Genomic DNA, 25,454 nt, shown 5'->3' on the forward strand with positions numbered 1-25,454 from the left:
GGATGTGGTGGAATACAAAATGTTTAGGACAGACTTTCCAACAGTTCCTACAGTGAGTTTTGCCCGTATGACGTGTCTGAGACACAACCTTTCACAAACGTATTACGCCGTTCCGGGATCAATACCAAGACGGATTTGCACACACGGACCAGGACCACCCGCACCCTGCAGACAACCAGGAAAGATCCACCACCAGATCCAGCCCCCGATAACTTCCACGAGTCAACAGGTGTCACTCCTTTCTTAAGCTTTAAGGTTTCACATTTCAATCCAGGTAATCCGACAAAAATTTGTTTTTTGTCTCAGCAAACGACACACGCATTAGCATAACAAACTAGTTTCTGCCCATCAACTCTAACGCTGATAAGCCACTTAGACCCGCCCAAAACCCTGGGAGTTATACTGGGAAACACCTCACAGGTCATTAGAAGTGAAGAAGCTTCTGGGATAAAATGTCTTAAAGTGAACAAATTCAAGTCCAGTTGCCACCACAAGAAGATTTCGACAAGAACTCATCAATGCATACGCCGCTGCTTTGTGTGTGCACATGCGTATGTGTGTGTAAACCAGGGGTCGACAACCCACGACTGAAAGTAATCGTGTTCTTGTATTTTATTTTCGTTTGCGCATTATTAAAACGTAATTTTAAATTTGAAGATTCTGGTGACATCTAAATTAAACATGTTAAATTTTTTTTTGGTCGCTCTTGTTAAACAGCAGCAGTGAGGGAGGTCATTTTTTTTGGTTTGCTGCCGGTGGATCATCTAAATTGGGATTTTTTTTTTTTTTAATAAGTACAAGAAGGACTCAAATAGACATTGAGTATTTTTCTGTGAAAAGTAACCTTCGACCAAATGTCTTTTTGTCAGAGTTCAAAATGTTTTGTCGCATGCAGATATGTCATTTTATTTTCTCTGCAGTTGTTCATTGTAACACATTTTGTTTATCCATTCAAAGCGTTTATTGTCAGATGCACGGTGAAATTCCTACTTTGCTGTCCGCAATGCATTTGGATACATAGCATAAAGGCAACAAATATATATATATATTTTTAATGTTATATGCTGTGTTGATTCATTTTAAATTTCTCAAGGGTTGTGTGGCTCCCTGTGTCTTCTTTATTGTGGGGAAACGGGTCCGAATGGCTCTTTGGGTGATAAAGGTTGCAGGTGCGGCCAACGGGAGCCCTAAATCGGCTGAGCAACAGCGCCCTCTAGTGGACAGCGGTGGTAAGTGCAGCTGCAATGCCCTCAGAACTTCGTCCTGCAGTTATTACGCAATACGCCTGCGCGTCAAACTGCAATAAAGGTTCAAGAAGAGTGAATAAATAAATAAACAACCAAGTCCACATAAGGAGTTGAACATCAACCAGCTGTTGTGAAAAAATCTGTACCCTCCGGGAGTCTCCAACACACACACACACACAAACACACATACAGACACAAACACACACACGTCTCGACAAGCCCGCCCTCTTCCTTGGAGCTCACACCCTGAACAGGAGAAGCAGTGGGAGATCCGGAGGGTCGAAGAGGGGACATGTCGGAGAGGGGGAACTTCGCAGATGTGGTCTCCGGGATCCTGCAGGAGGTTCCTGAAGCCAGGAGGAACCTGGTGGACAACCAGAGCAACCTCCTGCAAGTGGCGGAGTACTGCGAGAACAACTACCTCCAGGTGAGCAACAAGCACAGCCACTTTATCACCTCCATCTTGCAAAGTGTGTGTGTGTGTGTGTGTGTGTGTGTGTGTGTGTGTGTGTGTGTGTGTGTGTGTGTGTGTGTGTGTGTGTGTTTTATTGGCTCTCACTGACCAAACTGTGAAGTTCCTGTGGTTTGTGTTTAATTAAAAACAATTCAACAGCAGGTCTATTTGTGTCAACGCAGATTAGGTGTGTGTGTGTGTGTGTGTGTGTGTATGAGAGGGACCCACGGAGAAGCTACAAGGGGTGGAGGTGAGAGGAAGATGGAGGATGTTGGGTCAGCTTTCCAGAGCATGGGTACATCTGTATCTTCTGGAGAAGAGGTGGAGAAATGCATGCAAGAAGGTGGAGAAACATGTCAGGGGTGATGGAAGAACATCAGCCAGAAGGAAAGGAAAGGTGGAGAAGGTGGAGGTGAGAGCAGCCATGGTGAGGAGAAGCGTGGAAGCTGGAGAGATGAAGCTGTGGAGGTTCTCCTTGGGACTGAGGAGGATGGAGAAGCTCAGGAGGTTCAGGCGCCTGTTAGATGTTCTGGAGATAAAGTCAGAGTGAGATGGTCGGACATGGCGAGAGGAGGGATGTTGAAGGTCTGGGTAGAAGGATTCTGAGGTAGGAGGTCCTCTAGAGGAGGACCAGAGGGGAGGTTTATGGACGGAGGGAAAGACGACAGGAAGGTGCGAGGAGAGGGTTAGATGGCGGCAGGCGATTGGCTGAGGAGACCTCTGGAAGGAGACATTTTTAAAGCAAAATATGGTATTTCCTCTCAAAATCCCTCAGGCAGAAGATCCAACCAAGGCCATGGAGGAAGCCAGGGGTTTAGCGGCTCAGGCGCTGGCTAGCGTGGCTTACCAGATCAACAGCGTGGCCAGCACCCTGCTCAGGCTGCTGGACTCCCAGTCCATGCAGGTCAAAGACATGGAGTCTTCAGTCAACCTGCTGTCGCTGGTGAGCAGCGCGAAGCGTGACCGCCGGCGCCTCCCCTCCGCCCAATCAAGTTCAGCGTGTGGTTTCTCGCTCCCTCGCCAGGCCGCGGCCATTCACCACGACAAGGTGGCCAGGCGGGAGATCGGCACCTTCACCGCCTCCAAAAGGAAGAGTCGCTCCAAGCCGCTGACGGCGCCGGCCTCCGGGAAGGAACCGGAGAGGAGCTACTCCAGGGCGCCCATCTCCTACGCCGCCCTGGACTCCGTCGGACACTGCTTTCACGTAAGCCCGTCCATCTCGAACCAACACCTGGAGACGGACCAAACCCACCTTAGGTTCTCCTGCGTCTCTGCAGCCCAGTGAGCAGCAGCAGCAGCCGCCCAGGAAGAGGACCGACACCATGGACAGCGTGCAGAGCCACGCGGACGTCATCGTGTATGTGCACACTTGTAAAACCCACAATAATCATACCGAAGAAGTCGTTCGAGTACGAGGAGCCTGATGCATTTTTCTCATTTTATGTGTTTTTCAAAGAAAAATGATCAATTAATATGAAGGTTATGCGTTATTAGCACTTATAGCGCTTTCGTATTAGCTAATGCTACATGAAATCTAGCAGCAGCGCCTCCCTGCATCTGATATCATGTTAGCTTTAGCAGCCGGACTAGCATGTGTGTGTGTGTGTGTGTGTGTGTGTGTCTCACGTGCAGGACTGCATGTGGCATCGCCGTCCCCGTGCCATCAGTCCCCACCTTGTCCAGCTCCACCGGCGGCGGGTCTCTTCCTCCTCCTCCTCCATCTTCATCCATGGACACAGACCTCACCGCGCCGCCGTGTCCTCCGCCACCCCCGCTAGCATCAGGAGCCGCCCCTCCACCACCAGGAGATGGTTCCACCTTTCCTCCACCTCCAGCTCCTGGAGGTGGAGCTGGAATACCTCCTCCACCTCCCCTGGCAGAAAGTGGCATACCTCCTCCTCCTCCACCTCCACTTGCAGGAAGTGGCATACCTCCGCCTCCACCTCCACCAGCAGGAGGTGGAATACCTCCTCCTCCTCCTCCACCTCCACCTCCACTTGCAGGAGGTGGAGGTGGAATACCTCCTCCTCCTCCTCCTCCACCTCCACTTGCAGGAGGTGGCATACCTCCTCCTCCTCCACTCCCTCCAGCCACCACCTCCACCAGTGTGCCACCACCTCCTCCTCCACCTCCACCCTTCTAGCGTGAGCAGGCTCTGCGTGGCCGGCTGACCGTTTAAGGCGCTGTGTGTTTGTAACGCGTTCAACTTCTCAGATACGTCAATAAAAGCCTGAAAAGCGGCGATCGGACCTCCAGTGAATCTACTTCCTGCTCGGTCTGAAGTCCCGTTTCCTCGCGATCCGTCGGGGCCGCATGTTCCGACAGCGCCCGGCCGCATTCCTGACAAACAAGCTGAAACAGGGTTTTCTCAAGTAAACCTCCGTAGGTCACCTCCTAGAGGCCGAGCTGCGGGAATTTGAAGAAGCCTGCTTGGTGTTCCTCGTGTCCCTTTTGCTTTTGAAGACCAGGTCAGGACTCGGGTGTTCTTCGGTTTCACCCTCCGATCGTCTGAGAAACGTCGAGATGAAAACTAAAAGCACTGTTACAGGGATGCTGTACTTCAAGCCCGCAGGAGGAAACTGAGGTCATTTGAGTTTAGCAGCACGATCCTGACCACGTAATGACCTTCTCCTTCACCCGCTGGTTCCGTTCCATCACCCAACGCCACGGGAAAAGCCCGGAGATCACCGCCTCGGTCTGGCTTAAAATAACCGGCCAACCTCTCGGTCTTCCCTCCTGCCTTCGTGATTGCCAAATTTTAAAAGCAGCCAAAAAGATCCCTGCAGGACAGTCCCACGTCTTACACCCGGCCCGAAACCCAGAGGAGAAGGGCAACCTTTGACCCCGGAGACGTCCCAACTCCTCAATTCCCAGCAACCCTGGAAACCCCTCATGGCCTTCCATGGTATGTTTATTATATAAACCCAGAGCGCAGAGAACCCAGAGTCTCTTACCAATGGCACAATTTCTGTACTGTAATTTATTATTAGACTTTATTTTAATTTGATGCTGCTACCCTATGTGCTCCTCAATTGCCCCTTGGGGAAACCCACCATCCAACCATCCATCCATCCAGGTCAGATAGTGGGGGCAGCAGTGAGGCTTGGACCTCCCAGCTCTTCTGGGGGACCCCAAGGCGTTCCGAGGCCAGCCAGGAGACTTAGTCTCTCCAGTGTGTCCTGGATCTTCCTGGTGGCTCATCTCAGCCGCTTGTATCCACCATCTTGTTCTTGTGGTCTCTAGTGGCAGCTGGTGACCGCAGGTGAGGGTAGGAACGTTGATTGAACAATAAATTGAGAGCTTCGCCTTCTGGCTCAGCTCTGGCTCAGCTCAATCGTGGCCTGATGAAGCCAACAGAACCACATCATCTGCAAAAAGCAAGAGACTGGATCTTGCGGCCACCAAACCGGATCCCCCGGACGCTCCGGCTGCGTCTACAAATTCTTTCCGTAAAAGCTATGAACAGAATCTGTGATATTTACGTTCCTTTGCCTGGTTCCTCGCTGCAGGTCGCGGTGTCATCTGCAAACATGCGTATATTCACCTCTCACACCAGCTGGTGTGGGCACTTCCAAGATGTTTTGGAAGCAAAGATGAAATCCACGGCTGGAGGTGGGAGAGTTGAGGCGTTGGGTTGGAGATGTAGATGTGAGGAACATCAACGCAGGCTTTTCTTCTTGGAAAGTTTTTTTTTTTTTTTTTCTTCCAGAAGATGCATCTTCTCCCGTTGACGTTTCAACAAGTTTGGTTTGATCCAAACGGGATGAAATGAATTCTGCACAACTCAAAATGTCACAATATGACGATGGCCTAACAGTTGCCATGGTTATTTCATGAGTGCGGTGATCGGTCGTCGGTGATGAAGAGGGGTGTTTCGCTGAGGAGGGAGCGATAGGGGCGGAGGGAGCGCACGCTTTTTCTTCGAAGCAGGTGTGACACCGTGAAACATCGATGATAGAAATAGACGGTGAGGGAAAAAATGGACGGGATGAAGGTTCCCCGTCGGCCGCACCTTCTGCACCCGTTCTGCGAATGACATCTTAATCGTCTCGATTTTCTGGTCTAGTTTTTGAGACTCCAAGATTCAGAAAGTCATATATATTTAATTGGTGACACACAGGAGCCATGGTATGATATTCCACATCTATTACATTTTTTTTGGGGGGGGTAGTGATAAATATTCCTACATCAGCCATACACAACTCTATCCTTAAAATCTTTACATTGTGCACATTTGTTGTGTTATATATTATTTCATCTGGTCCACTACACTTTGGTGTGTTTCTACCAATTTTCTTCTTGTGTATATATATTTTTGGTTATTTCATATTTTCTGATGATATTTTTGTATTCATGTTTCATGTTTGGGTCCCCAAAATGGATAAAAAAAAAAAAAAGTTCACTACAGCATCACATACTGGTGAGCTACATCTAATTTTTTTGTTGCTATTCCTTTTTTTAATTACACTTGCATTGATTTAAATTTGAAAATGACAAATGATAATATTATTATTGAACACGCACTAATTATTTCAGGCCTTGCTTTGTAACACACGGTGATTTTGTTAAAAACGCTGCAGATTTTGGTTCACAATGCAATCAAATTATTTTATCCTCAAGATTATTTTTGTACGTTACAAAAAAATATTTGTAGAAACATGGTGCACGATTTGTTAAAAATTGTTAGTAAAAATGGGACGTTGTGATTTCCTAGGAATGCTGTCGAAATGAAATTTTAAAAATGTAAATGCAGACACTTATAGAAATAAAACGTCGCGTACCGATATTTATCTTTTTCTGACATCATTGAGAAAGTGTCTTCACATGAATGTATAAGATTAATAATCAATAATGACATAATTTCCATTTTCTGGGGATTTATAATCATCTACCCATCTATTATTTTACTAAATGGTATTTTATTGAAAAAAACCTTGCAGTTTGCGGAGCCCCATCCAGCAGCCAAACCTGTGCTGTTGCTTAAATAAAGTAACAACATTTTCTCAGATTTTATCCAATGCCGTACTTTTAATCAAGAAAAAAAAAAAAAAAAAAGTTCTCATCTGCGGACTCATAAAGTGTGGACTCTTTATTCCAGTACAGTACTCACATGGCCGAAGGGGGAAAAAAATACCAACAAGTAACCGTTCGCTTCTAGGTTTCCAACGCCCGAGCCCGAGGTGACGGCACCGCGGCAGCTCTGCGGCAGGAGCGGCGTTTCCTTGGCGATTGAGCCACGTTAAGGCAAAAGTAGGATGAGGAGTCACTGAGGAGCGGTGAAGTTTGGGAAAGTGAAGAAAACGTCCTGTGACGCCGCGTTTCATTCCCTTACTTACTGTTGCTGCGCTTGTCGGCATTTCTTCGATTCCTTATTTTGTCAGGTGCGAACCTCAGTGCTATAGGTTACAGCTCCAGCCCCATTGCGCGGCGTTGGTGTGCACGTTGTAAAAATGGCGGTGCGGTTTGCAGAAAAAAAAATGAAAATAAGAAAGACAAAAATAAACCCCCCTTGCTTTGGCGGTTCCAGTGTGTGTGTGTGTGTGTGTGTGTGCATGAAAGCAGGCCACCGCCGCCCGGTGAAATGATCTATTGCTGAAACTTACGGGCTAAATCACATTTCTCAACACGCACAACCCAACTATACGACCGTAATGGCTAAAATATATAGGATCTTATAGAAATATCACATTTGGTATCGTCTCCTTCGTGGTCGGTCTCACCTATCCGATGTAAACATTGCACTACGCGACGGTTTTGGAGATTGGGAAAAAGGCTAACAAGGTTCACGGGACGCTCAACACAAATGTTCCTCTCTACCGGAGACCGCCGTTCTACGTTCTACGCCCGCGTCGCGGGGACCCACACTATTGCACAAAACCTCCGGGGCGACGCTTAAAACCCAGTCTCTGGATCAATATATCGATCCGACACGTAAAGTATAACTTGACGGGGGACGAAGGAACACTAACTGTACAAAAGCGGAGGCCGGTCGCTCGCCCTCGCTCGCTATTCTCGCCGCGGGAACTCCCGCGACAGCTAGCCGCGCGGGGCCCCGGCCTCGCCGGCGGCTCCGAGAGGGGGACGGAGGGGTCAGCCGGTACCTTCAGAAGACCCAGCTGACGGGGACCCACTGCTGCTCCGTCAGCAGCCTGTCCAGCGCCGCCCGGAGGCTCCGGAAAGCCGCCTCCAGGCCGTCGTTTACAATGCACAGGTCGAAGTAGTGTACATAAGCTCGCTTGATCCGCTCGCTCTCGTCCACCGTCCGCTTCAGCTCAGAGTCCTGGCGGGGAAGACAAGCAAGAGGGGAACCTTTATTTTACTTTTTTTCATGTGAAAAAATGCACATGCAAACTGTGGCTGGGGAAAAAAAAAAAAACATCACAAAAATAAACATCTGAAGGAACGGGTGGAAAAGCAGGGGTTACATTATCAACGCCTACAGGTGAGCTGCATCTAATTTTTTTTTGTCTTTTTTATTTTATTAAAATCACACTTTCCTTGATGTCAAATTTGAAAATTAGTAACAAAAGATCACCAATAGAGAAAAACTTAAAAATCAGCCAGGCTGTGTTGGCCTTCACATCATATCTTTCATTGTTCCATCTAATTTTGTTAAAAATGCTGCACAAAATGCTATAAGAATTATTTCAAAAAAATCTAAAAAATTTTTTTTGGATGTTGCATAATTTGTACAAACATAGTGTATGATTTTCTAATAATGGTTGGTGAAAATGGGATGTTATAATTTCCCAGGAATTTGTAGAAGTTAAATTTTGAAAATGAAATACCTGCAGAGACTTACAGAAGAGTTGCACAACGATAGATCTGCGTCAATGCTAAATCTTTATTGATAATTATCGTGAGAACGAGAGTCTGCGACGCTGGATATATTTGTTTAGCAAAGGAGATCTCATATTTTATTTATTTTATTAAATGAATTTTAATTTTAATTTTACTACATTTTTTACAGTCTTTTTTTCTTCTAAGGCAAGAATATGGATATTTCATCACGGAAAAAAAAAAAATTCAAATTTCAGGGCAACCGCTAAAGAATGATAAATTGCGAGAACCCAATTCCAAAAAAAAAAAAAAAAATACTCAAAGTAGCGAGGGCGCCAAAGCCGAATCGTGAAGTAGCGAGGGTCCACGGTATATGAATTGAAAACTCACCGTTAACTGTTTAGTGACCACACCCGACTCGATCGCCGATTTATTCATGGCTTTGAGAACCTCGAAGTCCGGGGCCTCGATGAAGACCACGTAGGGCAGGAACTCCGACGTCCTCAGGACTTTCAGGGCCTTCGGAAAAAAAACCCGATGACGGTTCTATCTGAGACGGAAAAGCGGCGAAGACGCCAAAGAGCCGGTTCTACCTGCGGGTTGACGTCCAGGATGCAGATCTTCCCCGTCTCGATCACCTCGTGGATGGAGTTGATCTTGGTCCCGTACAGGTTGCTGTCGTACTCGCCGTGCTCCAGGAAACGTCCGCTCTTGATGTCGCACTCCATCTCGCCGCGCGTCATGAAGGAGTACATCTGTCCGTCCTTCTCGTCCACCTTCGGTTTCCTGGAGGTGACTGAGGGCGAGAGGCGTATTGATTCGCGTCCGGGTTTGTCCGACAGAGGGCGGAGACTGCCGGGAACGTCCTCACTCACAGGGAACGGTCGTTCCGTATCGCTGGGGATCCGAAACCAACAGCTTGTTCTTCAGGCTGCGGCGTCCGACGCCCTGGGCGCCGATCAGCACCAGCGTCTTCCTCCTGAAGGGCGGCACCTTGGCGACCTCTTCGTAAATCCGCAGCTCGTGGCGATCGAATTCTTGTTGGGGACAGAAGATACAGAGTTGAAACCAGAGCGGAAGGCTGCGAGCCGGGATCGACCGGGGACCGGCGGAGTGACCTGCGTTCTTGGTGGTTAAATACATCATCTTCTTCTTCTTCTTGCCGCCCATCCCCGCACACAAGGGACCTTGGCGAGAGGGGACGGAAAGAAACGCAATCAAACCTCTAATTCATCTCTGACCGTCCTTGTGGGGAAAAAGATACACGATCGATGTCGTCTTCTTTTGCTTTGCTTTTTCCTTCCGGGGTCGCGACGGCAAATCAACCTTCTCCATCTAACTCTATTCTCTGTATCCTCCTCTCTCACACCAACTAACTTCATATCCTCTCTCACGATGTCCATAAATCTTCACTTCGGTCTTTCTCTAGACCTCCTGCCTGGCAGCTCAGACTCCAGCATCCGTCTACCAATATACAGTGGACCATAGATACTAAACTCCTATAATATACTACTTCGGGTTCAGCTTTCGCGCTTTCGCTACTTTGCAGATTTGAATATCATTTTTCGTGATGAAATAGCCATATTCTAGCCTAAGAAGAAAGAAACTGTACAAAATATAGTAAAATTAAAATGAAATTCATTTTTATAACATATAAAAAAAAACAAGATGCATAGCATTGTGAACTCTCACTCCCGCCGCTGTACCCACGCAAAATCTCATACGGACTACCATTGGCTAAGTAGATTCGTAGTTGGCATGCTATTGGCTGGTTGAGCATGTTGTTCTGTTCCTCATGTTGATTGGTTCATGGAGGGAAGCAGCTGATCTCCTTGTGGGTTGTTCCAAGCGTACAATGCCCTGGTCCACTTCTCTGCCGTTCATGGAAGTGTGAACACCGTCCACTTTGTGCAATCTAGTTTGTGAAAGTGTCTTACCCTGCGCTCTACGATGCCCAGCATCTACCCTAAAGTCTGACATAGACCCCAAGGGTAGCAGGAAGATGTTGACTATTCGTATAGGGTTGAGTGAGGTTGACGGCTAATATATCTGTAAATATCATCAAAATAGTTACTTGAAAGTGAACTTCTTACTTTGAGGAAATTCCCTTTTTAAAGGGGATCTCGGAACATAACTCTCACGAAAAATGAGGGTACACGGTATTCACTGTCCCTCCTCTGTACGTGATCCAACCATCTCAGCCTGGCTTCTCTGACCTTCTCTCCAAAACATCTAACATGTGTCGTCCCTCTGATGGACTCATTCCTGATCCTCTCCATCCTCGTCATTCCCAAAGAGAACCTTAGCATCTTCCTCTCTGAGACCTCCAGCTCTGCCTCCTGTCTTTTCATCATTGTCACTGTTTCTAGAGCAAACAGTATCTCTGCTCTCACCACTGTCTTGTCCACCTTGCCTGATAGTCTTCTATCTCGTGGTACCGCTGTCACTTTTCTCCACCCATTCCAACCTGCTTAACCCCATTTCTTTAACATTTTTTCCACTCTCTCTGTTGCTCTGGGCTGTTGACCCTGAGTACTTGAAATCCTCCAACTTCTTGATCTCCACTCTCTGTAGCCTCACCAATGCACCCGAGTTCCTCTCATTCACACACATATATTCTGTCTTGCTGCGACTAATTTTCATTCCTCTCCTTTCCAGAGCATACCTCCACCTTTCAAGATTGCCCTCAACCCGTTCCCTGCTCTCACTACAGATCACAATGTCATCTGCAAACATCATGGTCCATGGAGATTCCTGTCTAACCTCATCCATCAGCCTGTCCATCACCACTGCAAACCAGAAGGGGCTCCGAGCTGATACCTGATGACGTCCCACCTCCACCTTGAACTTCTCTGTTACACCTACAACACACCTCGCCACTGTCTCACAGCTAGCATACATGTCCTGCACCAGTCTAACATGTCTGTACGCTTGAAAAGCAAAAACTTCTCAGTGTAATGTGAAGGCTAGCCACTAGATAGCAGCAGAGCTGAGCAGCTACCTGGGGCCGATTGAGAACCCGCTGTCCGCTCTGAAGGCTTACTATTGAGCCGTTTGGGGAGGATGCATCAGACACTACACGGTTTTTCTACCTTGAGGAGATCAACCCAACAATCTGCTACGGCTAAAAAAAACTAAAACACAACTTTCCAGCTCTCTGTTTGCCAGAGTAAGTGGAGTATTATAATTATGTTATTGTAAGACGCCATCTGGTCCAATGTTGAATTCAGGTCGGCGGTGCAGCGCGTGGGAGGTGTGTATAGGGACCGGTGTGTCCTTCCCATCTCTCAGGGCAAATGGCAAGCTATGACTCACCACCTGTTCAGTTGCTAACTGTACGCTGGAAGACAGTCGCTTTTTTTTCGCTTCCTGGTGACAGTAGTGATGAATATTGCACAGATAAGGTCTTTTTTAACGAATCTTTGCGAGTCGGACCCGGCCGACCGGATCTGCCCTCCCCGGCGTCTCTTATTAGCTCTCCCGTGCTCGCTGACAGACCGGAGAGGCGTGAGGAGGTGGAGTGGCGAGAGCAGATGAAACGCTTGTGTGACGGCGGGGGAACAGATGCTGTCTTTGTTGCCGGTGTGTTTGCTGCAGCGAGGGGTCGAATCTGCATAATTGGAAGTGCCTCTGCGCTCGTGTCGCCCGCCGCTGAGAGGTGCAGCGCTACCTGCCGTCGCCAGCTCCAGGTCCCGCTTCACGAACGCCTTCCTCTTCTCCTCAAGCAGCTGGCTGGGGATCAAACCCGCGCTGCCTCCCTCGATGTGACAGGCCTGTTGGGGAAAACACACGGACGTGGAAATTAACGAGATGTGAATCGTGAAACTCTCCGGTCGATTTGAACCGACCTGCCACCAGTTCAGGTCCTCCTGGTTGAAAATCTGCAGGATGTCTCCGCTGCTGAAACTGAGGCCGGCCTCCTTGCAGGGGATCAGGTTGTCGTGGGACGGGTCGTAGTCAAAGTGACACTTGACGAAGGCCTGAAACGAGAGGATTGGCGCACGTGTTAGAAACTACGAACCAATACAAGGGTGTGAGCATCATTCGGGTCAAGTCCTTTTCAGAAGACATTCAGGAAGAGAATAAATGCAGCGCGGTGGGTTTGTGTATTGACTCGTATCTGCCATGTCAGAATCTATCGTCCTATTAGTGGAACCCTGATGCCCATTGCATTGTTACATGGTGGGCATTCATTCATCACAACCACATATCCTGCGTTCCTAGTTTTGGGGGTGCTGGAGCCTCTCCTAGCTGTCATTGGACCAGAGGTGGGGTCACAGGACCACACATGAAGATGTGCAACCATTCACATATCAGTGTAATTGTGGGTCTCCAGCGTGTTTTGCAAAAACAGCATGCTTTTGACACAGAAAGTGTCGGAACCTAACCGGAGCCTTCTCGCAGGCCCTGTGACTGAACGTCTATCTGGAAGTCCGAGGCCACCGGATCCAGTTCACAGCCCAGGCGCCGAATCACTGCCCTCACCGATGAGCACGAGGGAGTACCAGACACAGAGGGGAACTCACACTGACAGATAGATGGACTCAGAAAAGGAGAGAGCAAGAGAGAGAGAGAGAGGCAAAATCTGTAGCCATGGAAACCATTCCCTCCCCCCTGCACTTGATTCCTTCTGCCGTATTGAAGGGATGCAGGAACATAGAAAAACCCTGCCAGCTCTTACTAAATTGTGTGTGTGTGGGCTTGAACGTGTGTGTGTGTGCATTTGTTTCCCTTGTAAGGGCAGTACAGCTGGGTACACACACACAAACACACACACACACATAGCAACACCACAAATCAGCAGCATCACAGCAGGTCAAAGGGGCTGTCAGCGGAGTTCAACCGGCGCTCCGTGACGGGGCTCCAGGGGTGCTTCCAATACAGACAGCGAAATATTTAAAACTCCTCGGAACTCTACTCGCCGATGTAAATCATCCTTCTGCGTCTGAATCATCCTTGGGTGAGGAGCGACGTAAAAAAACGAGCTTTGGAAAAGGTTCCCGTCTCAAAAGGTGTGACGGCGGAGGGTCTTTGAAATGCATGACTACGACTCAAAGGGAGGCAGTTACGTTTTCATCCAACATTTGAAAGCGTCTGTCACATCGGCGGCTTCACTGCGTTCGGAGCGGAAACGGGACCGGGAGCCGGAAGCCGCGCACGTGAATCCATCATTTAGCTGCTTTCACCTTCTCCATGTTCAATATCATGGTGTAGCGCTAAATTGCGAAGCACCTAGCAAAGTCAGTGCTTTTACAGGTAGATACTTTACTTGTTTCCACTATTGCACTTACTCATTCACTCATTCACACACACACACACACACACACACACACACACACACACACACACACACACAGATGCCGAGCTGCCTTGCCAGCAGCTAAATCTAAACTTCATGTATTTCTAGCTAGTTATGTTTTGTTGCTTGGTGATATTGATCTGGGATCTGAGAATAAATTCACTTCTTCACGCGTTTCCCTTTTTTTTTTCCTCCCGCCTCTGAAATGAATCGGTCAGCGGGTCCGTGAAAAAGCCGCGTGATCCGGCGGGCTCCGGCGGCCCGTCAGATCTGCGATAATCGCGAAGGCCAGATAAGCCTCTTGTTCCGCCGGACCACTGAAGGGATCCCGTTTTCCTGCATGAGCAGCCACCTCCGGCTCTCGGAGAAGCACGCGCCTATTTGTCGGCGGTTAAAATGACTTTCAGCCGGTTGAAAAATGACTAAGAAAGTTAGTCGGCGTGTTCTGGTGTACCGGGGATGCAAAATGACGCGGTGTCACCCCTCCTTGTCACATAGAACATTAAGTTCTGCCGAGGTTTCTCACACGGCTGTCGTATAATATGAAACAAAAGTAAATATAGAAAAAGAAATCTCCTCCCCCCTCCCCGCCGGGTCTTTGACGGCTCCTTTTTCTGTTTTTTTTTTTACGTTTAGCCGCAGGAACATTACCGTGGAGAAAGGTTTGCTGCAAATACAATGCAATAAATCAGTTCCAGAAATAACCTGACGCGACAACAGTCAATAAGGCAACTCTGCGTGGCTCACGTGCACACAGTGGTGCTGATAATAGGTTGAAACACACACACACACACACAGACGGTTTTCGTGTTTAAAAATTGTCCTTGCATGTGCGCTCATTCTCTTTTCAGACAAGCCGAGCACAGCTCAGGAAAACCGAGCGTCTGGCAGGAGCGGCGGCGCTCCGGCGAATCCGGCCGAGGCGTCACAAGGACGCATTATCTCGTAATTGGCATGAGAAGACCTGTCGTGGTCACGAACTGAGGGTCGCGACCGAAAGGAGATGATACAAGCGGCTGAAATGTGTTTCCTCCGCAGGGTGTCCGGGCTCGGAGATAGAGCGAGGGGTTTCCACAAGAGAGGAGAAGCCGGGAAAGAACCAGTGTTCATTATCTGCGTACCTACTGCGCTCGTGTGAAGCAAACATCACCTAATGTTGACAGCCCGCACAAAATTTTCTCTCGCTTTGGGCTTTTCTCTTTAGGGGTCGCCAAAGCGAATAGACCTTCTCCATATAATCCTATTCTCTGCATCCTCCTCTCTCACACCAACTAACTTCATATCCACTCTTGCTACATCCATAAATCTTCTCTTTGGTCTTCCTCTAGACCTCTGATTCAAGCATCCGTCTACCAATATGTTCACTCTCCCTCCTCTGTATATGACCCAACCATAGCTGACCTTCTCTTCAAAACTTCTGACATGTCGTCCCTCTGATGGACTCATTCCTTATCCTATCCATCCTGGTCATTCCCAAAGAGAACATCAACATGGACCTCTAGCTCTGCCTCCTGTCTTTTTGTCAACAGATAGTCAATCAAAAGTGAAAATCCAGGCCGTGTTCCTTTATGAGTCGAATATTGTTAACAGGAATCAAATGAGTTCATGGAACCGGGAATCAAATATCAAGAGCAGTGTGTAGGACGGGGGTGGGTGGGGTGGGGGGATTGTGTGGCTCCTTCGTGGAGACCGCCATTTTTCTTCCATTATGCAGCGTCAGAAAATAACCATGCATACAGAAAACTGTAACCCGGTTATTACAGCGATGTCAAATTAAACGCCCCTCTGATGAATAATATGATTTCACTTTCTTGACTCAGCACTCGAGGTCGTAGAGGACACCAGGGAGGGAAGCCAGCAGCATTTATCTCGGGAAAGTGTCAATGAACTTATGTCCTGCGGGTGTTCTACCAAATGCTGAAATCAAATCCTTTTTTACTGTATGGTAGGAATGATGAGTGACTCCTTTGGAAAAAGCCCAGTGAGTCTGTGGGCATCTGCTGGAGTTGCCTCCAGGGCGCCAGATCTTCACTCTCCCACCTCTACAAACATCCACACCATCTCAGTTTGACTTTATCTCCAGAAAATCAGGTCACAATCCTGATCCTGTCCATCCTTCTCACTCCCAGAAAGAACCTCCACATCTTCATCTCTGCTTCCTGTCAATGCCAAAACACCGCTGTTGGATGGACGGACGGAGTATAAAACTAGATCAAATCAGTGTGTGACCGTGTCCGATTCACCTGTCTCGGTGTGTGAGGCTCCTGGTAGCTCGGCAGGATCTTGAGCACGACGCTGCCGCTGGCTTCCTTCAGCATCTCCTGCAGCACTTTTGGGTCGTTGCCCACCTCCTTGCCGTTCACCTCCTTGATGATGTCGCCCACGTGGAGCAGACCCTGCTGGTCGATCATGCCGCCGTGGAGGATCCGGGCGATCACGAGCTCACCGCTCTCCACTCGAAACGTCACTCCCTGCGCCGGAAAAATCGCTATCATCACCGCCCGCAGCATAACAGCGATCAAATTTGAAGACGGAGACAATAGTCCCCTCGATGTAGCGTCGGATGTCGCGCAAATAAAGAACAGGAGCCTGGAGACGTTTTCTCCGGGTCTTAACAAGACCTTGCAAATCATCGGTGTTATCCTCTGCTGCTGCAAAAACGCAGCTATTTTCTCATCAAACTCTAATTGTGGGGGGTTCAAGCGGCGCTCGCGGATACTCTTCTCGCACTGTCGATTCAGAAAGCTGGGTAATTGCATGTTTAGAATACGAGGCCGGGCGTCTCCCGCTGCGCTGGATGTGACCGGCGGCGCAGACTCACCAGGTGCTCGCCGGAAACCTTGCGGATGCCGACCATCCTGACCGCGTCGGGGGGCACCGGCTGGTTGTTGAGCGCCGCGTCCATGAAGGCGCAGGGGCTCGGAGGAGGAGTCTCGTAGTTTTTGGAGGCCACGGAGTCATGGGTTTCCAGGAGAGACTGGGGAAGCAATAAGGATAAGGAATCGGCGCGGAAACAAAGAGGATGTCGTCGATGCCGGACGTCTTTACCTGGAAGTGAGGCTCCTTCAGGATGCGGACCAGCTCGTCCACCGCTTGGCTCCGCGGCGCCAGCGGGCCGAGCTCCTTCAGGATGTCCTGCACCAGCTCCACGTTGTTCTCCCTCACCGCCTCCAGCTTGGGTTCCTCAAACCGATCGTGAGCCTGTGTTTTCGGGAAAAAAAAAACGGAGCAGATGTTTATTTTTTTTTTTCCTCTTACTGCAAGTTCTGGGACGACAGCTGTCTAAACCGTAGCGGTCTGACCGTGAAAAAAAAAAAGGAAAAAAAAACTAAATCCCGGCGGAGAACAACACACAGTTTGACATGTAACATCTGAAGAAAACTCAACCCAACTTCCGTCAAACTCCTCGTCTGGTTTCTTCTCCTGCTGATCCAGGATTTGTTAAACAACTTAGTCTTTTCCATTAAGTGTCGATATCGTATTTGCATTATAGACCAGGAGGCAGTCCTGTGGGATGGAGATAGAGCCGGAGTCAAATTTTGAAAAGATATCGGAGAAAATCCTTCAAAGCCCGAAGCACTTAACACCGGGATAATGTTTTTTCCCCCCAAATACATGCAGATGGACTAATAATACCCGTTTACAACAGCAAACACAGTTGTCTTGTAGTTGAAGATTGGAAATGCCAGAGAATACCGCCGAGGATTTCTCCTCTCCTCGCGGGAGGAAGAATCCCTGTTGAGACAGGATATGGCGAGCGCAAACACAAACACACGCATGCGCGCGCAAACGTCTGCACATACCGCCTGATCCAAAATTAATCATTTGGACTTTAATACAAACATACTAGACAAAGAGATTCAGTAATGTTCACGTGGATAAAAAAAAATGCAATGATGACATCTTTGTCTCTGCTCAGTGACGCGCCGACTGAAAGCAGATAATTTCCTGTTCTGGCAAGGAAGCGTTCGCTAACCTGCCGGAGCGAGCTGCGCCGTCTGGCCCTTTGACAGCCAACCTGCATGGAGCGCCGGTCCTGCGGCTAAAGCGGAAGAAATCTCAATTCTTTTCGCACCAACTGAAATGTATTTTAAAGGAACTGGACAGAAATATTGTCATTTGAATTTGTTTGTTCAATGTTTTCCCAGATTGCTAATAAAAGTGTACTGGCGACAATAGGATGCAACACGGAAGCTGGTTAGTACTGTATGGTATTTGCTATCAAATATATGTATTTATTGTATATTTGCTGCCGTCGCTGCTGTGATACGTCGCTGTGATGATAATGGATAAGTGTCCCTGAAAAATGTAAAAATAAATAACAGCTTCAGACAAGAGGAGCCCGTGGATGTCCCCCGATGAATCCGCGAATCATTGCATCTTGCAAGTGGCTTTTAATAAACTCTCAAAACAACTGAGCATGCATCAGATGAGATGCGCGAGTCGGGCTTTTAAGGGTAATCTGAATAGCTAATGTCCTGGGCAGCCTTGTTTCAAACAGCGATACTAAACATAATAAGACCTGTGTTTCACATGAACGGAGGGACGATAGCTTAAACGTTAAAAGGTAAAAAAGTCCCAGTAGATTAAAACCTTAAAGGTGTAAATTCATCAAAAGACGCGGTCGATCGGTTGAGTCGCCAAGCTATGATCAATGAAAACACAAATTACGAGAGCTTCTGTTGTCAGTGAGAACGCATTGCCAGTCGGATAACAATTGAGATTCTCGATAGAACTGCATGTTGCATAATTCTGCAGTGAGTCCCTGCATCCACAGTGCCAGACACTCAAACATACGCAGGGATGGATTTACCATCCTCCGAAAATACAAATAAGCAATCCCTATGGTTACGTTCCATTTTTCCTGCTATGAGGGTTAAATTTTAATCTTCATAAATTCGCACGCGCTTTTCCATGAGGCTATTTTACTCGCTCAGTGCACCGACGTGGCCCTATCGTGCGGTGCCAACAATAGTGTGTTTGCACAAAGACCTGCCAACTGCTGCGGAAACAGATCAAGGCCGAATGAAAATAAGTCAAAGGAAATAGGAGCGACTGAGCGGCAGACGCAGGTATCTTCGAGAGCTCAGCGCAAGCAATTACATGGCCAGACAGCACATATTGATTCTGATCATCTTACACGGATAATGCTACCCTTGCGTCTTAACAACCGTCGCGCCGACTGCATTGCCATTCATTCATGGGGTTCCCCATAATGGACTAAGGGAACTGTTGACCGACATCAAGAGCCAAATGCATTATCTAATCTATTTAACAACAATGAAACGTATCCGGCCAAGAGTAAATAATGGGGTTGTAATACTACGTCGACGATATAGTAATACACCTGAGCGTTTGTGTGGTATGACGTGAACAGGACCTAACAGGCGGGTACTTCAATGTTTGAGCAGGGTTCCCTCAGGAGGTCCAAATTGTGCCTCAATTCACACTTGGGTATAGCGAAGAGATGTATGTGAAATACATTTTACACCTGCTTCTGAGAAAAATGGACGCTTGTTCTCAAACCAGGCATACCGTGAATGGACTACAAGGCGCACACTCCAGGGATGCAACACCTGTACTGGACGCTTACATCTCAGTGCACCCGCCATAGAGCAAGACGATGGTGTGGAAGCGAGCTGAAGAGGCTCAGCTCTTTGCAAAAATGGAGCATGCTTCGAAGTGCGGCTAACCTCTCGCTCCCGACGGAAATGGTACCCCACTTCTCATCTTACACCAATAAAACTACCATTGCTTCTTAACAACCACCACGCCGACTACATTGCCATTTATTCATGAGGTTCCACGTAATGGACTCAGGGAACTGTTGACTGACATTAAGCGCCAAATGTATTATCTAATCTATTTAACAACAATCAAATGTATCCGGCCGAGAGTAAATAATAGGGGTTGTAATTCTACGTCGACGTTATAGTAACAGACCCGAGCGTTTGAGTGGTATGACGTAAGCAACCTAATCTCTGAGGCCACAGCACAGGAATCGGGCATTCAAGCAGCGCGGCGATAACTGATGGAGCGCTTCAATGTTTGAGATGGGTATCCCTCAGGAGGTCCAAATTGTGGTCCAAATCACGCTTGGGTATAGGCACGGGACGTAAGTAGAAAACAAAATACATTTTACACCTGCTTCTGGGAGGAATTGATGCTTGGTTTCAAATCAGGCATACCGTGAATGGACTACAAGGCGCACACTCCAGGGATGCAACACCTGTGCTGGGCGCTAACTTCTATGTACACCTGCCACAGAGCAAGACGATGGGGTGGGAACGACCAGAAGAGGCTCAGCTCTTTGCAAAAATGGAGCAAGTTTCAAAGCGCGTCTAACCTCTCGCTCCCAACAGAAATGGTACCCCACTTCTACCGTAACAACTTCAAGACACCGGGGTGGGTATTTAGAAGAGTTTACACAAAGAGCACTTGGGGATGTAATATTCATATGCACTGATTTTTAGATGAGATGAGCAGATGGCAATTATGTGAGGTTCAACAATGCACTCCAACGGAGTGCGAGAGATAAACACCGCCATATTTGGTATTTATTGGCGCGTCCAACATCACTGCGTTCACGAGCGCCAAAAGAGAACGGCATGAAAAGGAGCAAGTGAAGGGACACCGATGGAAGCTGGTTTTATGACCCCACTCAATGATTATCTATTAAGTTTATGATCTCAACCATAGGATTTGAGTCTTCTCCAACAGACCGTGCAGTTCCCTTTGTAAATTATTGTCCCATTAACACTGGAGTCGGCTATAAGGGCCGAGCTGTTCCGTGATTTACAATTTCACCAAGACCACCAACCCATCTGACTTCGGTCGCCTCTGGTAACTTCCAGATCATCAGTGTGAGGCATCCAAGCACTATTTTCTGATCCAGTTGGTTACAACACTCTTTCATACAGAAGATTTAAGATTGTTTTTTTTTCAGCTTGAATATTGAAAAAAAATTAACAATTCGAAACAGGTTTTTTTCTTGGGCAAGAAAAAGACCCGATGTTCTTGCAGTACCATTTCACTGATCCACTTCCATCCAGAACAATCTTTTATCCACCATCCGGGCAGCTGACCAACAGAGATTGGATCGAATGAAGCCAGCAGTTAAAAATGGGTCTTGTTTGTTCTAGAACACGCAGGGGATGCAGACAAACACAATAGTGGGAGCCCGAGTTCTTCATTGTTGATTGGATGCTCGACCAAATTTGCACACTCGACTCAATTTTTGTGAATTCTCCGTTCGTCACAGGGGTTCTCGCTCCACCTCTGCATGTCAGCTTGTCAGATTTTACAGGGACGAGCGCCGACCGGTCGACAGTCCCTGTGCTCTGACTGAAAAGAGGCCAAGGCTGTGATGCCCGGGCCTACGATCAAATGTTTTTGATATTGTTGCAAGTCTTTCGGTCTTTACGGCGATGTTACACAATCACCGACCAATAGATGAGCTCTCACAAAACCAGAAACAGGAAACCTGGTGGACAAACAATCTCCAGAGCGGTATTGGCGGCAGGGACGGTATTTGTTGGCGGTATGGATGAACCGGAACGGAGAAGGACGTCCTCATCAGATGGACCGTCCATGAAGAGGAGAGGATGTTGGAGCTGTGGCCAGAACAGCCCGGCTTGGACGGTGTCAACTCTCCAACGGATCACCACCGAGCGGAGAAGGGGAAGCGAATACCCGGTGAAACGGTGCATGGTGGGAAAAAATTGCTGAAAAAAATCTAGTTGTAGAGACCCTGTAAGATTCACGGGCCTTGTAAAATAACTTTGTAAAAACAGACTGAAAACACACACAAAAAAAAAGACAAATTACGCTTTAAATTTGAGCAGGTGTGAGATGATCATTTTTTCCAAGTCTTTTCAAAGTCGTCCGATGAACGGATACCGTTATAGCCGCACTCTAAGCCGCTACTTTTTTCACACGCTCTGAACACTGCAAGTCAAATAACGGTGATGCGAACTTATGCATTTTTGGGGGGGCTAAGGAGCTTCATGCCGCTAAAACATTTGGACTCGTCACATTGGAAATTAACGCGAAATTCTGAGGCCGTTCAATTCGGACACTGAAGAAGACGATTTTGGTGCGATTTGACGGTTTTAGTGCGCAGGAGGAAGACCGAGATAGCGATCGGCTGGGGCAGGACAAAGCGGGGATGGAAAATGGATAGATGGATGGATTTTTCCTCGTGTAATTTATTATGAATCTTTTTCATCAGCCGTGTTACAGGCACTGTTTGGAAAAAAGCATTTCCAGTCCATATTTGTAGGTGTTACCAGTATGTATTGAATTAAAAGTTAAAAAAAATGCACACATATATTTATTTAGTTACTTTTAGCTGGTGCGGCTTATATTCAGGTGCGCCTAATAGTCCAGAAATGACGGTAGCTTAAATGTTAAATGACACTCACAGTAATATTGAAACTAAATTTGTTGTTTTAACACATGAGACCATCTGGAATCAGCACACACTGCCTTCAGATTCACCTCTATGAATCAGGTATGTGCAAAGAAAGGCATTATTGCCGTAACTGAATTCATCCTGAATATTAAAAGCAATAACTGATGAATGGATGAACTCGATAAATCTGAAGACGTTTACATAATGAAATAACACGCTTCCTCTTGTGCCTCACGACGCATTATCATATTAACAGCTTGTGCATGTTTTCTGACTGGGATATAGCCGAAAGCGACTTTTTATTCAATTCACATCGTTCTCGGAAAAATAATTCACTTTCCCATCCCGCATGTTTCGGAAATTGTTGATGTTTCCGGGAGATCCGACGGTGGTAACGACAAATTAAAAACATGTTGGTCGAAATTCTCCCCGACGGGGTGGCCGACCTCCGGCGGCTGCACCCGGGAAGAGACACGCCATCTTTAATGACGGCCCATTTCGCCTCCTTTCATTTTAAAGATCAAACCTGGAGAATCGAATCAAACGCGGCGTCCGCTTTCATCCCGGCATCCGTTTTCAGCAACATTAAAACCGCTGAGAAAAGTGATGAAATTACCGACGGCGTCAGAAGTCCACCTCGCCGACTCAGCAAAATCTACGGATCGGCGTGAAAGGAGGGTCTGCGCAAACACACACGCGGATGTATTTTTATATGAACACACTCTTACCATTGGGCTCTCCATGATGCCTTTTAGAAAGATGAGGTCCAGGTCGTTGGCCGTCGTGGAGTTGGTGCTGTCACTCAGTGTGTCCAAGGCCTGATGCATGGCTGTGCTCGCACACACACACACACACACACACACACACACACACACACACACACACACACACACACACACACACACACACACACACACACACACACACACACACACACACACACACACACACAAAAAAAAAAGAAAAATAACAAATTAACCGAGTTGATGTTTTCTGTTCTGAAATTTACTGCTCAAAAAAATAAAGGGAACATTTCAACAACACAATGAAACTCTAAGTCACACTTCTGTGAAATCGAAGTGTCTACTTCGGAAGCGACACGGATTCATTTTGACTTGTTTTAAGGACATTATATCATCGTCGGATCAGGCTGTCGTGTGTTTTTCCACTTTCATTTTAAGTGTAACTCCAAATCCAGACCTATATGGGTTCATAATTTGTCCGATTTTGTTGTCAGCACATTCAACTATGTAAAGGACAAAGTATTTCATAAGAATGTTTCATTCATTCAGACCCGGGTTGTGTTATTTTATATAAATTTGAGCAGTGTATAAAATGGGGTTTTGTCCGTTGAGTAAAAGCATGATTCATTCATTTGTCATCTATCCTGCTTAGTAAAGGAGGTGGGACCGGCCACTGCGTCTGGTTTCGAGACGCTGAGGAAAGGCAGAGATGAAAATATGGAGGTTCTCTTCGGGAGGACGGATAGGATCAGGAACGAGGCCATTAGAGGGACGGCGCACATTAGATGTTCTGGAGATAAAGTCAGAGGAGAGGAGGGTACGGGAAGATCTGGGTGGAAGGATACTGCGATCGGAGGAGACCAGAGAGGAGATTTATGGACGGAGGGCGAGAGGACACTCGGTCGGTTGGCGTGAGAGCGGAGGGTTAGATGGAGGCAGGTGATTGGCCGTGACGACCCCTGAAGGGAGCAGCCCCGAGGAGAAGCAGCAGATATTGAAAAGGATCATGCGCTGACTGTTAAACGCAGGGATCCAACCCAGGTCATCGTTCTGACACAGCTGTGGTCCACCGGAGCTCCGCCGTGACGCTTTAAAGACGTCCCGTCCTCTCTCAGACATAAGAGGAGCACTCTTAATTAGCACGGTTGCAAAGCTGCTTATTACTTATTGCACTACGAGACCGATTGCCATTTGTATTTCGCGGATTGATCAACCGTGTCAACGCGGAGTCCTCATAATGTACGATGAAACCATGTGGGAGGCGGCGCGGAAAGCAAATTACTGCTCAGCAATTATTGTTTTCTCCCCAGGAAAGGAAAGGCCGGCCCTGCGAAGGCTTCGCCCGACAAGTTATTATCAAGTTTTCGTTCCTTATCTCCACCGCTTATCCTGCACAGGGACCATCTTGCTGTGAGGCAAAAAGCGCTAATCATGAATGACGACATGAATGAACTTGTTTTCCCATTTCAATGTGTCATTTCACCGCATGCACTCAGCTCCGCCGTCTCATGGAAATAAACAAAGGCCCCCTCAACTCTTCCACACATCAACACACACACACACACACACACACACGTGTCTGCTGTTGTGGAGCGGATCCTAAATTCGATTAGATTTGTCTGAGAGCTTCTCTGACGTGACACGAAGAAGGGGGGGATTCCAGATGTTCCCAGCATGCTCAGCTTGCAGGTCCTGCATAATCCTCCTTCAGCACTGCCCCGGTGCTGCGGTTCACTTCTGCATGTTTGTTATCTTTCTCACTCTTTCCCGCCTCATCCTTCAACAACAGCGCAAATAATCAATCCGAAATTCAGACATAAGTACCGACGTACGTTAAATGCCTGTTTATGCTGAATCCGCAACCTCACTACTTTACCCCGTTCACATATTATGCCCGAACTCTGCTGTCTTTCTTGCCCTCACGCATCCTGCCTATTTCTAAGATAAGATAAACTTTATTGATCCCTTTCCTTTGTCACAGCAGCATAACAGTTATAATGTCCAAAAAAAAAGGAAATAAATACGACTATAAATAGAAATTGAAAGGGAGAGGACAGACGATAGCGAGACAAAAAAAAATCCAGGAATAGATAGACAGCAGATAAATAGACAAAGACAACAACAACATCAGGGATGACAATCCTCACTGTTCCAACATCGAGGAACAGTGAGGATGAAAAATACACAACTAGAACTAAACAACAATGTAAATTGCTATTGTCACTATTTATATTGTCGTCTAATTCTGGTTGTGTATTTTTCACCCTCACTGTTCCTTTATGTTGTCCGTTGTCATCCCTGATGTTGTTGCTGTTGTCTAATTTATTCATGGATGTCTTGCTATCTTCCGTCTTCTGTCTCTATTTATATATCTATTCATATTTATTTTACTTTTTTGACACTAAAACTGTTAAGTCGCTGTGACAAAGGAATTTCCCCAGTGGGGATCAATAAAGTTTATCTTATCTTATGTAACAGTGCACTTGACTGCTAATTTGCACCCTATTATTATTATTAT

The 25,454-nt window shown here is 47.3% G+C and overlaps 2 protein-coding genes across 5 annotated transcripts in view; one reads left to right on the forward strand and one right to left on the reverse strand.

The window, feature by feature from the left end:
* Positions 1-1,494: 1,494 nt before the first annotated feature.
* abi3b (ABI family, member 3b) lies at positions 1,495-3,941 on the forward strand. 2 transcript variants are annotated; one of them, XM_086140459.1, is made up of 5 exons: positions 1,495-1,674; positions 2,477-2,644; positions 2,726-2,905; positions 2,979-3,058; positions 3,334-3,941. In XM_086140459.1, the coding sequence occupies exons 1-5, from the start codon at positions 1,540-1,542 to the stop codon at positions 3,842-3,844; spliced, it is 1,074 nt and encodes a 357-aa protein (XP_085996585.1). In that variant the 5' UTR covers positions 1,495-1,539; the 3' UTR covers positions 3,845-3,941. The 2 variants fall into 2 exon arrangements, with proteins under 2 accessions (XP_085996585.1, XP_085996586.1); XM_086140460.1 differs by lacking the exon at positions 3,334-3,941 and having other exon boundaries at positions 2,979-3,174.
* A 2,766-nt stretch (positions 3,942-6,707) lies between these two features.
* mpp2b (MAGUK p55 scaffold protein 2b) overlaps positions 6,708-25,454 on the reverse strand; it is a 37,524-nt gene continuing 18,777 nt past the window's right edge. For all 3 annotated transcript variants that reach the window (XM_086140609.1, XM_086140606.1, XM_086140607.1), the window contains 11 exons: positions 22,922-23,022; positions 16,829-16,981; positions 16,602-16,757; positions 16,024-16,251; positions 12,330-12,461; positions 12,152-12,254; positions 9,600-9,668; positions 9,357-9,518; positions 9,075-9,277; positions 8,872-9,000; positions 6,708-7,981 (listed from right to left, as the gene is read on the reverse strand). In XM_086140609.1, the coding sequence (XP_085996735.1) occupies positions 7,805-7,981; positions 8,872-9,000; positions 9,075-9,277; positions 9,357-9,518; positions 9,600-9,668; positions 12,152-12,254; positions 12,330-12,461; positions 16,024-16,251; positions 16,602-16,757; positions 16,829-16,981; positions 22,922-23,022 (1,613 nt within the window). In that variant the 3' untranslated portion in view covers positions 6,708-7,804. The remainder of the gene's footprint in view (positions 7,982-8,871; positions 9,001-9,074; positions 9,278-9,356; positions 9,519-9,599; positions 9,669-12,151; positions 12,255-12,329; positions 12,462-16,023; positions 16,252-16,601; positions 16,758-16,828; positions 16,982-22,921; positions 23,023-25,454) is intronic.

Source organism: Fistularia commersonii, chromosome 33, assembly GCF_037954325.1.
Source record: "Fistularia commersonii isolate RoL2024-O1a breed Wild chromosome 33, RoL_Fcom_v1.0, whole genome shotgun sequence".
NCBI lineage: Eukaryota > Metazoa > Chordata > Actinopteri > Syngnathiformes > Fistulariidae > Fistularia > Fistularia commersonii.

Excerpts from the sequence above, each read along its gene's own strand:
- abi3b (XM_086140459.1), top strand. The coding sequence starts at position 1,540 with ATGTCGGAGAGGGGGAACTTCGCAGATGTGGTCTCCGGGATCCTGCAG. Across the intron at positions 1,675-2,476 it reads GCGAGAACAACTACCTCCAG|GCAGAAGATCCAACCAAGGC; the intron begins GTGAGCAACAAG and ends AAAATCCCTCAG. Across the intron at positions 3,059-3,333 it reads AGCCACGCGGACGTCATCGT|GACTGCATGTGGCATCGCCG; the intron begins GTATGTGCACAC and ends TCTCACGTGCAG.